We start from the raw sequence: 12,613 nt of genomic DNA, 5'->3' as shown, positions 1-12,613 counted from the left end.
TAAGCGTGATTTGGGGGATGTATAACCAGCAAAGGTCTGGCTGTAGGGCTTAGAATGCGCTGTAGAGAATCCAGGCCCTCATGTTCCAAGAAGTCGCAGGCGCTGGGCTCGTGGAGGGCAGGGTCCCTTATTGGAATGACTACAGTGAAACACTTGGATCAGGCATCTGCAAGGCCAGCATCTTCACTTTCTGACCAGAGGAGTCACAAGGCAGACACTTGGGGGCGCCGCGCTAGGTCTGCAGCGTGAACGCGTGAGCCTGCCCGGACGCCCGTTCTGTCCTGCCCGCGGGGACAGCTGAACTTGGGCCTCGCTAAGTTCCTCCGTTAAATCCCCCGAGGGGGATCCACAAGCCGGGTCCGGTTATCCTAAAAGGCCATTTTGTCGTCGCTTCCCCTGCAGGCTGCAGCAGGCGTTAAAGATCTGCGTTTTATGCTTGAAGGGAAGATGTTCGTTTTTTGCTGAGTACCCAAACGCATGCTAAGCACTGAGCTGCACCTCGAGTCCGAGTCCTAGTACCCCATAACCATTCGGGGCAGAGTAACGGGAAGAGAAAGACAGCCCTAACCACTAGGACCAGACCGAGACGGAAGGGCGTGGCCTCCGCCGGAAGGGGCGGTCCTTCAGGCGGAAGGGGCGGGACGCCAGAACTCCTTCCGGGCGTCTATTTTGTGGCGGGAAAAGCAGCGTCTTCCGGGCAGCCTCTGGACGACCCGAGTTATCCCTTGGCGCCGCTCAGCCGCGATGGAGCCGCAGGCGGAGGCCGCCGCAGATTCTGTAGGGGCCGGCGCCCGGGAAGCGCGCGGCGAAGACCGCCTGTCACTGCTGCTCAGGTTGTTGCTCTGGCTGCCAGGCGGCAGGCCCGCAGGGCTTTGCTTTTGCGCTGAGCGAGTGTAGGGAACGTTTGACGACAAGGGAGTTCAGTCTTCTAACGCAGTGGGGCGACCGAGGCCCTGAGCAAAAGCCGCCCATGCCCATGTGGTGTGGTCACCCAGATAGTCTTCTTGTGTTTAAATGATGCGCAGGATTTCTCTGCACATGTGAATTATGTGACGTGCAAATATCAGTTCCCGTGTTGGAACACAGCTTTCCTGCTACAAGGGCTGAGCTGACACTGAGACCGTAAGGCCCCAAAGTCTAAAACCGTTTGGGTTTTTTTGGCGAGATCGCGGATTGAACTCATGCCCTTGCGCTTGCCAGGGAAGCGCTTATTCCACTGAGCCATCCTCCCGGCCCCGCCTAAACTATTTGAGAGCTGGTTCTTTGCAGGGAAAAACTAAAAATGTTTGCAGACCTCTTTCAGCCTTTAAAGCATTGTTATTATATATATATATATATATATATATATTTTTTTTTTTTAATTTATTTGTGTGTGTGTGTGTGTGGCCAGCTCAGCCCACCAGGGGGCGGGGCTGGCTGGCATGTGGTGCTGGGGGATTGAACCGCAGTCCCTGTGCTTTGCTAAGCTTGAGACCACTGAGCCATCTCACCAGCCCTTTTAAGGGTCTTGGATGATAAACTTCATTTGTTTTTTTTTTTTTTTTTTGCAGAACTGGGGATTGAACTCAGGCTCTTGTGCTTGCCAGGGAAGCGCTTATTACTCTGAGCCATCTCCCCGGCCCAAGTTGTGGTTTGTTTGTTTGTTTGTTTGTTTTAAATGGAAGAAGGATTTTTTTTTTTTTTTTTTTTTGTTCCTTGAATGCCTTCAGGGCACTTTTGGCCAGCGGGAGAGTTGTGAGGTTCTTGGATGATAAACTTCATAACCTCACTCTAAAATTTTCCTCCTGTAACCTGAGGCAGGATGATGGGGAATTGAAGGCCAGCCTGGGCTCCCTAGTAAGACATACTGCATTCATTTCCCACTGCATTCTATTTTGTGTCTTCTTTTGAGAATGTGAAAGCTTTTAGGGCTTTTTTTTTCCCCCTCTTTGGACAGGGTCTCAGTAAAAAGTGCAGGTTGACCTTGAGTGCATTATGTAGCCCTGCTGGCCTTCAAATCCATGTGATTGCTCCTGGCTCAGCCTGCAGGGTGCTGAGAGTGCCATCTTGTCTGGCCTTTGTGTCTTTTTAAATGAGTTCTTTGTAGGGGCCGGGGAGATGGCTCAGTAGAGTAGGTGCTTCCCTGGCAATCACAAGGGGCTGAGTTCAATTTCCGGTTCTGCCAAAAATAAATAAATAAATGAGTTATTTGTAGCCATTTTTTTGTTTGTTTCTTTTTATCATTATTTATTTTGGTACAAAGGGTTGAACTCAGAATTTTGAGCTTGCTAGACAGGCACTTATGCCACTAAGCTATCTTCACAGCCCTTACTATTCATTTTAAACAAATTGAGGCTGAACTAGAAGGCTTTCTGCTGGTCTTTATTATTTATGCCCATTTTATTACATCACTTTGCAACAGCAAAAATGAGTTCATCATGTGATAATAATACCTGAGTCCATAGCTGTATGACTTTCTCTTATATTGTTTACAGGCTGAGAGCACAGACAAAACAACAACTCTTAGAATATAAGTCGATGATTGATGCAAGTAAGTAGTTTCATTTTTCAAATAAACTTGTATGAGTTTGATAATGAACAGTACTCTGATGGAAAGTCAACTTTAAAACCCATTGTCTATGTGGTAGTAACAAAACATTAAAAAAAACCAAGGTAATTGAGTATGTTAGTTGTGAAGAAGAACGTATGGCCTGATAAAAGGGAGGGAACGTTTAGATGGGGTGGTGGGGGTTATCTCTGAGAAGATGGTTTGGGGCTGATGAGGTAGCACAGTGGTCTAAAGCGCCTGCTTAGGCAAGCTTAGGCAAGCATGCAGGGACCTCGGTTCGATCCCTAGCACCACATGCCATGCCAGCCCCACCCCCAGGGTAGGCTGAGCTGACCATAAAAAAAAAAAGAAAAAAATAAATAAAGGAAACTTTAAAAAAAAAAAAAAAGATGGTTTAACACCCCCCCCCCTACTTTTGTGGTACTAGTGATTGAGGCCAGGGTCTTCACAGAGCCCCAGCCCCAGCCTTTTGTTTTTATTTTATATTTTGAGAAAGGGTCTAAGTTACTAAGTTGCCTAGGCTGGGTTCCAAGTTGTGGTTCTTCTGCCTCAGCCTCCCAGAATACTGGGAGTTCCTGGGTACCTTATTGGGCAGACTAGGTAGGAAACATTTCCATTACCCTAGATAGTACTAGGCTCTTTGTTTTCCTCTCCTCCTGAGGTATTTTCACTAGGATTTCATTGGACCTTATGTACTGATATGAGAAGAGCTGCTGTGTGTATTAGCAATGTGGAGTCTCCTGACATGTGCATAGTATATCTACTCATTTCAGTAGTGGTAAGGTTCAAAATTGTCCTTAAGCATTTCATGGTTTTGAATACCATTACTTATAATTTTAAAATTTTAATTTTACTATGTATTTGATACAAAGTCACGCTATGCAGCTGGGACTCATGGTGATGCTCCTGTTTTCAGCCTTCCCAGCACTGGGATTACAGGCGTGCACCACCTGCCCAGTCTGGGGGGCCCCCTGCTCAGCACATCTGGGGGCGGAGCCCAGGGGGGCATATGGTGCTGGTTGAGCCGTGGTCCCTGTGCTTGCCCAAGCCTGCTGAGCTATCCTGCCAACCTAATTTCTAATTGCTTGTTGTAACTATAGGCTAAAAAACCTCTAATTTGCTTCTTGACATTAAATATTGTAGTTTTTTTTATTCCCTTATTTCTTTTTTTTTTTTAATTTTTTTAAATTTTTTTTTATTTTTATTTATTAGAGAGAGAGAGAGAGAGTGGTGTGTGTGTGTGTGTGGCCAGCTCAGCCCACCAGGGGGCGGGGCTGGCTGGCATGTGGTGCTGGGGGATTGAACCGCGGTCCCGATGCCTTGCCAAGCTTGTTCTAAGTAGGTGCTTTAGACCACTGAGCCATCTCTCCAGCCCCTATTCCCTTATTTCTGTTGTACAGGGAGGAGTAATTTCTTTTGAGCCAGAGTCTTGCTGTGTGGTTCAGACAGTGAACTTACCCTGTAGGATGGGCTCAGATTCATCACAATATTCTTGCTTCAGCCACCTAAGTAGTGGGATTATAGGAATTATAGTGCTGAAACACGCCCAGCTATTTTCTGTCATTTCAGAACGGTTCTGTGAGGCTGAGGATGTCTAGCTCTGTGGTAGACCACTTGCTTGGCACGTGTGAGACCGCAGAGTCAATCCTCAGTGCCCTCCCCATAAAAATGTAGTCAGAGCGTTCTGTCTTCCAGTCCTCAGGTAGCGGTCGTTCTGCAGGGCTAATATGGTTACTGTTCACTGAGACGGGTTGTACACAAAAAGTACATAGAAGAAGGAAATGTGCAATGTCCTTAGTAATTTTAAATTGAGTACTGCACTGACAAAGGTTCTACAATCTGAGGTACAGGATCTCAGGATAAATCCTGAGGGGATTTCACTGACCTTCTCAGACCAAAAAGCTACAACTCTTGTTGCACAGGTCCTGCTTTACCTTGGTCTTAACCATCCAGCAGAAAAGTATGAAGACGAAATATAGGAAGTAAAGCCATGCTGTTATGTTGAGCTGTGGGGACTCAGGTCAATAATTTCTGACATTGCCAGTTAAACAGAAGACCCAATGCTATTATGGGCTACTGGACTCTTAGAATATTTTACTGAGTTTACACACCTATAATATTCAATAACGAAACTTAGAAAAAATGAGGTATGCAGATGAATGTCCATTTTGTATCTGTGTATTCAAAGTGGTTAGGATGGATGTATAGTTGCATTCTCTTAATGAATAGAATGATTTGTTCTAATGGTGTTTGTAAATGGGATCTCAAGTCCGCATCTTATACAGCAATTAACCACTAAGAAGAATATATGCAGTGTGTTATTTGTTGAAACTGTACTTCCAGGGGGGAAACAAACAAAAAAAGAAACTGTACTTCCAATTTGATTTGAAACTGTCTCATTGCTATCTGTTTATCAATAAAATTTTGAAAAAAAAACAAAAAAAAAAGAAATTTCAGACACGAGGAAAAATAAATAAATAAATAAATTGAGTGTATATTGGAGTAATAATTGAGACTTAGTGAGCTAAATATATTTTTTCATGTGTTTCTCTTATATAAACAGATACACAAAGTTTTATCCTTTGTATTTGTTCTATGAATTATTATATTCGTTTTGGAAAGTGCTGTTCTAAAACATTACTGACCTAAAAAAATTACCTTTTTGTAGACGAAGAAAAAACTCCAGAACAGATCATACAAGAACAACAAATGGAAGCGTACGTCATATTTTAAAATTTTATTTGTGGTTTTCTAAGATTTCTTTATGTCATCCCTGTTACAGCATTGTCTACTTTTTTCCATTTAGGTATTTATTTATTTGGTACCAGGAATGGAACTCAGGACCTTGTGCTTGCCAGGCAGGTGCTTAAGCTGCTGAGTTGCTGAGTTCAATCCCCAGTTCTGAAAAAAAAATTTCATCTTGGGAAGTTATTGATTGGAATGGAAACTTTCATATAGACGAGTGAGCATGTTATACTCTATGGCATCATTTTATTTATTTATTTGGAGGCCCGAAGATGCCTTTAGGGCATTTCTGGTTTGCCGTGACTATCTGGGTTCAAACCACAGAAGCTTGAGGTTGCAGGCTTTGTTTAAGCAGGCCCTTAAGCAGCTGTGCTATTGGGCAGGCCCCCTATGACATCATTTTAGAAGATAACTGAGAAGAGCTCAGAAAACATCCTTTGGTAAGGAAAGTCTCATCACTGATATAAAAACAGTGTAATAAAAATGTTTCATTAAAGCTTTATTCTCATTTTAAAAAGAAGAAAGCATGAGTTTTGCCTATAATCCCAGCACTGTGGGAGGCTGAGGCAAGAGGACTGCCAAGTTGAATTCAGCTTGGACAATTGAGTGACCTCCCTGTCTCAAAACAAAAATAAAAGAGGGCTGGGGGCCCGGGGAGATAGCTCAGTGGAATAAGTGCTTCCCTGGAAAGCGCAAGGGCCTGAGTTCAATCCCCGGTTCCACCAAAAAAAAAAAAAAAAGAAAACAAAAGAGGGCTGGGAATGGGTCCCACTGCGAAGACCCTGCATTCATTCCCTGGTACTGCTGGACAAAAATCAGTTGAGTAAATCTGTAACTGTGCGCTGATATGGTGAGTCTGTAGAGTCCATCTCTTGAAACAGAGTTATGTTACTCCTTTCAAAGGTTTTCTTCATACATTCATTTCAATAGTAACTTTCTCTGATATTGCTGAAATTCTTTTGTTTCTCTAATAGTAAAGTTGAAGACCTGGAAAATGAAATTGAAGAGGTAAAAGTTGCCTTTGAAATGAAACGCCTTGCTTTGAGCAGGTACGTTTCTTAATTTGAGTATAAGCACATGACTTGAATGTGAAATGGGGACGAAGGGAAGGAGGAAAGTTTTTTTTAGTTTTTTTTTTTTGACAGTTTTGTAACTTTATTTCCAAGTTAGTTCTTGTCCACATTCACTGTGTGGTGATTTTGAACATGGTAACTAGGATGTAGGTTACCAAGGTATACAGCTTGTTTGGTGAATCTTCATCCCCATTCTGTTTCCTGGGCAACCGTACCTGGATATCACATGGAACATTCCTTATTCCTTTGACCCAGACAGCTTTGTTGAGCCTGGTTCGATGTGCACGTCTGGAGTCCCCATTTCCTTCATGGGAAACTTCCAGATCTCCTTAAGTGCCCGAGGGGCGCGCTTCTTGAAGCCCACTCTGTGGATGCCCTTGTGAATGTTGATTGTGTATTCTTGGGTCACCACCTTGTTGATGGCAGATCAGCCCTTCTTCTTACCACCCTTTTTTGCGGGAGTCATTCTGCCCGGCCCAAGTTGGAAAGGAAGAGCTTGGTTGGATATGGGCAGAAAGGTTTTTTTTAACTGGAGTAAATGAATCAGTCAAGTGCAGTGATGATTAGTTCATCCTGCCTCAGCTTCCCAAATAGGTACGATTAGATGTTCTGGAGTACCCAGATTATAGTTTTAGTTATTAGTCTTAATTCATAGTTCTAAATTCATTCAGTGAATATTTGCTCTTATGTATTTAGTATAGGCTATCACTACACAGCTTGGATTTGTATTGATCCTGCTGTTTTCAGCCTGTCCAACTCTGGGATTACAGGAGCGGACCACCACGCGTGGTTTTGGGGCCTGCTCAGCATGCCCACTGGCCAGTTGCCTGGGGTGTCAGGGGCCGAACCCGGGACTTAGACTGCTGCGCTATCTCTGTGGCCCCTCAATGAATATTTGCATAGAAGTACTCTATCCTGGTCCGCACTGGTACAGAGCTACAGTGATGTCATGTGTGACCGCAAACTACATATAACAAGGTGGTGCTGCGGGATTGTGTCCTGCAGTGACATCATAGCTGTTTTAGCTTTCATCCACTCTGACGTGTGCACAAGGAGAGAATCACCTAGTGATAGCATTTCTTGTAATATGTCCCTAGCTTTATGTTTCCGGAGTATATTAGGATACATGTTAGATTATAGACTTACAATTTGATGGAATAATATCAAATGTCTTTTAATGTAGTTCTTTGTATTTCTGGTATTCATGGATGAATTTCTTTGTAGATTTAATGAAAAGCTAAAGTTTTTTTAATTATAAAGAAAGGCGTTTATTACTGCTGTGTTGCCTTTTCAATTGATTCTTTGTGTGGTACTGGGAACAGTACTCCGCCACTGAGCTACATTCCAAGCCCTGTTTAGTTTTTCTTTTTCTTTTTTTTTTTTTTTTTTTTCGGAACCGGGGATTGAACTCAGATCCTTGCGTTTGCCAGTAAAGCGCTTATCCTACTGAGCCATCTCCCTGGCCCCCCGTTTAGTTTTTCTTATTACCTACTTCTTAGCTCCTTGGCACCTTCAGTAAGCAACAGCAGCATGTCTTAGTTTGCAGTCCAGATGGCTTTGCATTCCTGAGGCCTCTGTCTCCAGCCCTGCCTGTCACTGTAGTTCTCAGCCCTTCCCGCCCCCCCCCCCCCCCCCCCACGTGGAGACTGCGTGGAGGAGCCAAGAGTGGGATGGGTCAGTGCAGCCTCGGGCAAGCCACGCACAGTCTCGCCCACCTTGGAGTTCCATCCTATTTCTGTGATTTCTTTTGCAATCTCGTTGCACAACCCATACAGTCATTTTTTAAAGGCTTTTTGTTTTGGTTTATTTTTTTGTGCAGGATCTCACTACACAGCTGGGACTCATAGCCATCCTCCTGATTTCTGCCCCCTAGTGGTGGGATTATAGGCCACCACGCCTGGCCTGCATGACTGGCCCAGCGCGTCTGGGGATGGGGCTGGCGCATGTGGTGCATCCAGTGTTTTGTTTTTTTAATCAGCCTGTATTCTGTATCTCTTAAAAGAAATCAGTCTTTAACTTGTATTTAGGAAATATTTTTCATGTACAATGTGTTATTCGTGTTTTATAATGCAAGGCTTTTCCTTACAGAATGCAACTTTCAGCTGCACTTAAAAATGACCTGGAAAATGTTAACACCAAGAGCAGGTATGTTTTGTAAAGGATGGGAGTGATAAGGAGTATCTGTGTACTACTATCATTTTATGATTTTTATGTTACGAGCAGAATATATTTATTGAAGGAAAGAAAAGCCCCTTTCCGAGAGAGGGACAGGAGGGGGGTCATTTTATGATTTTTAAAATGGCTATCGCTGCCAAATATTTTATCTGGGGAATAAAAGAAATGGAACGTTTTCCCCTGTCACTTTGCTTATTTATTTCTGCTCTTTTTTTTGACACTAGGTTTCGTTATTTAGACCAGACTGACCTTACACTCAAGGTGATCCTCCTGCTTCAGTCTCCCCATTGCTGGGATTAGAAGTAGTTGGTACCAAGCCATGGCTTTTTTCATTTTGTTTTTGGATTTTTGAGACAGGGTCTCACTATGTAGTCCATGCTGGCCTTGAGCTCACGATGTAGCCAGGGCTGGCCTCAAACCTGCAGCAGGCCACCTGTCTCAGCCTCGCAAGTGCTGGGCTCACCGGTGTGCACCATCTCACCCCACTGGTACATTTGAGATGCACATAATGACACTCATCGTGGGGAATTTATACCTATACCTCATGTATCTTGCTGCTGCTGTTTTCCCCCATCCTCCGGTCCTAGTCCCTCTTCTCCTCCTTATTTGTGAAAACTTTATTTACATTAACCTATCTTTTTTTTTTTTTTTTTTTCCTGTGGTGCCAGGGATTGAACTGAGGGCCTTTCACTTGCCAGGGAAGCGCTTGTTCTACCGAGCTGTCTCCCCGGCCCTTTTGCTGCCTCATATTTTCTTGTCACTTCTTTCCTTTCCCCGTGCCTCCTCTCTTGTTCCCCTTCACATATGAACATTTTCTTCCCACTTCCCAATATCTATTAGACATTTTGGTCCTTGTTTACACTTGTAGTGTCTCACACTACAGAAACAATGTATAATTCCAACATTTGTGTTTAATTTCTTTCGCTTAAAGGTGTGATCTAAAGGTATATCCACTTAGCTAGAAATGTTTCAGGCTTATTCTTTTTTTTTTTTTTTTTAACTGGGAATCAAACTCAAGACTTTGCATGTGCATGGCAGGCACTGTGTCACTGAGCTATATCCCCAGTCCCCCTACCCTTTTTTGTCTTTGAGACAGGGTCTTATTATGCCCTTCAGGCTGGTCTTGAGCTCAGTTTGTGCAGCTGGTTGGTTTGGAAGTCACAATGGTTATGAAACTCATGCCTCAGCCTCCTGAGTGCTGGCATTACAGGCATGTGCCACCCCATCCAGTCGTTTATCTTTCTATGGCACAGTAGTTGTCCATTATACAAAAATATCATTTTTTACCCATTCATCAGATATTGGGCATTTTTGCTCTTTCCAAGATTTAACTATTACAGACCATACCAATCTAAACGTCAGCATGCATATATCACTGTGGTTTGATGCTTTTAATTCTTTCAGGAAGATACCAAGAAAGGGAATAGCTAGGTCAAGTGGAACCCCTGCTTTTAGTTTTTTGAGGAATCCCCACACTGATTTGCACAATAGTTGCACCAGTCTATACCCCATGAACAATGGAGGATTCCTTTTTTCCTGTAGCCCCACCAGCATTTGTGATTGTTTAAGTTCTTTACAGTAGACATTCTCTAGTGAGATAGATGCTCAGTGTTGCTCGAATTTGTATCTTTTGAGTGGCCAGTGACGTTACATACTTTTCCATATGTTTCTTCACTGTTCCTACTTCTTCGTCTGAAAAGTGTCTGTTAATCTCAGATGCCTATTTTTGGATTGGGTCTTTAAATTTTGTGGGATCTAATTTTTTAAAAAATTTTTATATACTGTAGATACTAGTTCTTTGCGTGAGAAACAGCTGCCAAAAATATTCTCCCACATTTTGGGTTATAGCTCTACTCTCTAGAAGATTTCTTTCTTTTTTTTTTTTTTAAACCTTTTATTTGTCTCTGGTTCAGCAAAAAAAAAAAAAAAAGAAGAAGAAGAAGGGGTTTAATAATTTATTTGTTTCTTTTTATTTTTCTTTAATAATTTTATTGAGAAACAAATAACAATGAGACAGTTTCAAAAGCGATTTTAGTGGGAGAGTTTCAATAATTAATACATTGCATCCTATGAGACTTTTTGGTCACATTAAATAGTGATTTTCTGTTAAAGAACACAAAATATTATTTATTTCTTTGTTTATTGCACTACATTGGGAATTTAGGATGTAGAACAAAGGGCTATGAGGCTGCCAGAAGCTCCACTTTTATTGAGGATAAGGTTTGAGGAGGAGATTCACAGAGGACTCAGAGGGCGGAGGTGGTTTTACAGCACAGGGACTTAGTAAAAGTAAATATATGTTAATTAATTCCTTCTTAATGAGCTAGATTTAGTATTTAAGGTTAATCATGTGTGTGTGTGTGTGTGTGTGCGTAAAAAAAAAAAAATATATATATATATATATATATATATCTGTATATTGTTTTTTTTCCAGTGTCTTCATGGATACTATGAAAGAAGTATTGAAGCTAAATAAATCAATAATGAGATTACAGAAGGTAAACTTGCACACTGGGCGAATTCTGCAACTTTAAGGTTTCTGTGATAACTTCTTTCTGTTGTCTGCGCTAGCTGTCATTAACTCAGACTGCCCCAAGGACAGGCATGTTTGGATTCATACTCCTTAACGTTTCCACTTTTTTTTGATATCCTTATCTTTGACTAGTGTTGCAAACTCTCTGCTTAAGATGTAAAGTATAACCTTAACTTTTTGTTGTAGAGAAGTACGGGAATGAAAATGGGAACTTCTAGAGTGATAGGGGGCCGGGGAGATGGCTCAGTGGAATAAGCGCTTCCCTGGCAAGCGCAAGGACCTGAGTTCAATCCCCGGTTCCGCAAAAAAAACCCAAAAACATAGAGTGATAGGTGAATCTCCGTAACTTAAGTAATATATTTTAATGTTTTTATTTTATCTCATTTTAAAAAATGTTTTTATTTTAGTAATAGGAATGTTTTTATTTTAATAACAGGAATCTTGGGAATTAGAAGAAAAACTACTTGATGTTAGAAAGAAGAGATTACGTATGTAGAACACTTTTTATGGTTGTGTTGTGGTCAGGGTTTGCAGGGCAATAAGTTTAATGCAGGATATGTAGTTTATGGGTTTGTTTTATAGTAGTCACCCAAAAAGTCAAATAGTGAATAGTGCAGAGCAGTCTCTTCACACACTAGAAAGCACAAGAAATCCATCCGAGGGCCTCGACCTCACGGTAGTATCCTGCACGAGTCCGGCTGGACATGTAGGGCCCATTTCCGTTTCCTACATGAGTCCAGCTGGAGGCCTAAGCCTACGACATCTCATGCAGGTCTGTGTCAGGAATCTACACAATTAGGGCTGGCCAAATAGTTCAGCCAGTTAAAGCCCTGCATAGGCAGATGCAGCAGCCCATACTGGATCCCCTCCATGCCATGCCAGCCCTGCCACCAGGGCGTGCTGAGATGGCTATTGAGACTGGATGTGGTTGCGTGAGGCTGTAATCCCAGCTCTTGGGAGGCTGTAACAGATCACTACAAGTCCTGTTTACAGAGTGAGACCCTTTAGACCCTGTACTAAAAATAAAAAACAAAACAAAGAAATCTGCATTAGGAAGAACCAAAGGTCATTGATGGAAGCTAGAAAATCTAGGCAAGCATTCTACTACTGAGCTAAATCCCAAGCCTCATGATTTGTTATTTTATTTGTTTTACTTTGTCCTTTTTTTCTTTTCTTTTTTTTTTTTTTTTTTTTTTTTTTGTGGCAAGCTAGCCTACTCTAGGGCAGAGATCGAATCACCATCCACACACTTCCCCAAACTTGCCTAAGCAGGCGATTTAGACCACTGAGCTATCTCACCAGCCCATATTTGCCTTTTTGAGACAGGATCTCACTGGGCATTTCATGCAGCCCTTGAAATCCCTTTGCAGCCAAGGCCTGACTTGAACTCAAAGCAATCCTGCCTCAGCCTTCCAAGTGAGGGGATTATAGGCATGCTCCACTATACCAGCTGATTTATTATTTTTAAACATAAAGGTTTGCCTGTTAAAGTGGTCTCAGAATCAGAAGTCGACATCTTTTTTTTTTTTTTTTAATTTT

At 42.3% G+C, this 12,613-nt stretch overlaps 1 protein-coding gene across 2 annotated transcripts in view; it reads left to right on the top strand.

Annotated features, from left to right (window-relative positions):
- The first annotated feature begins 232 nt into the window (after positions 1–232).
- The window catches only part of Cenph (centromere protein H), a 19,630-nt gene continuing 7,249 nt past the window's right edge, over positions 233–12,613 (top strand). Inside the window, exons 1-7 of one of the 2 annotated variants that reach the window (XM_023709272.1) lie at positions 233–357; positions 2,475–2,530; positions 5,217–5,265; positions 6,268–6,342; positions 8,455–8,511; positions 10,976–11,039; positions 11,511–11,562. In XM_023709272.1, coding sequence (XP_023565040.1) covers positions 2,518–2,530; positions 5,217–5,265; positions 6,268–6,342; positions 8,455–8,511; positions 10,976–11,039; positions 11,511–11,562 — 310 coding nt within the window. In that variant the 5' untranslated portion in view covers positions 233–357; positions 2,475–2,517. Of the gene's footprint in view, positions 358–667; positions 834–2,474; positions 2,531–5,216; positions 5,266–6,267; positions 6,343–8,454; positions 8,512–10,975; positions 11,040–11,510; positions 11,563–12,613 lie in introns of those variants that run through there. The other variant, XM_004623204.2, reaches the window with a different exon arrangement.

The sequence above is a fragment of the Octodon degus genome, unplaced genomic scaffold (genome assembly GCF_000260255.1).
Source record: "Octodon degus isolate 3935 unplaced genomic scaffold, OctDeg1.0 scaffold00001, whole genome shotgun sequence".
Taxonomy (NCBI): domain Eukaryota; kingdom Metazoa; phylum Chordata; class Mammalia; order Rodentia; family Octodontidae; genus Octodon; species Octodon degus.
The sequence above is the reverse complement of the archived record's forward strand: the minus strand, read 5'-3'. Positions and strand labels throughout refer to the sequence as shown.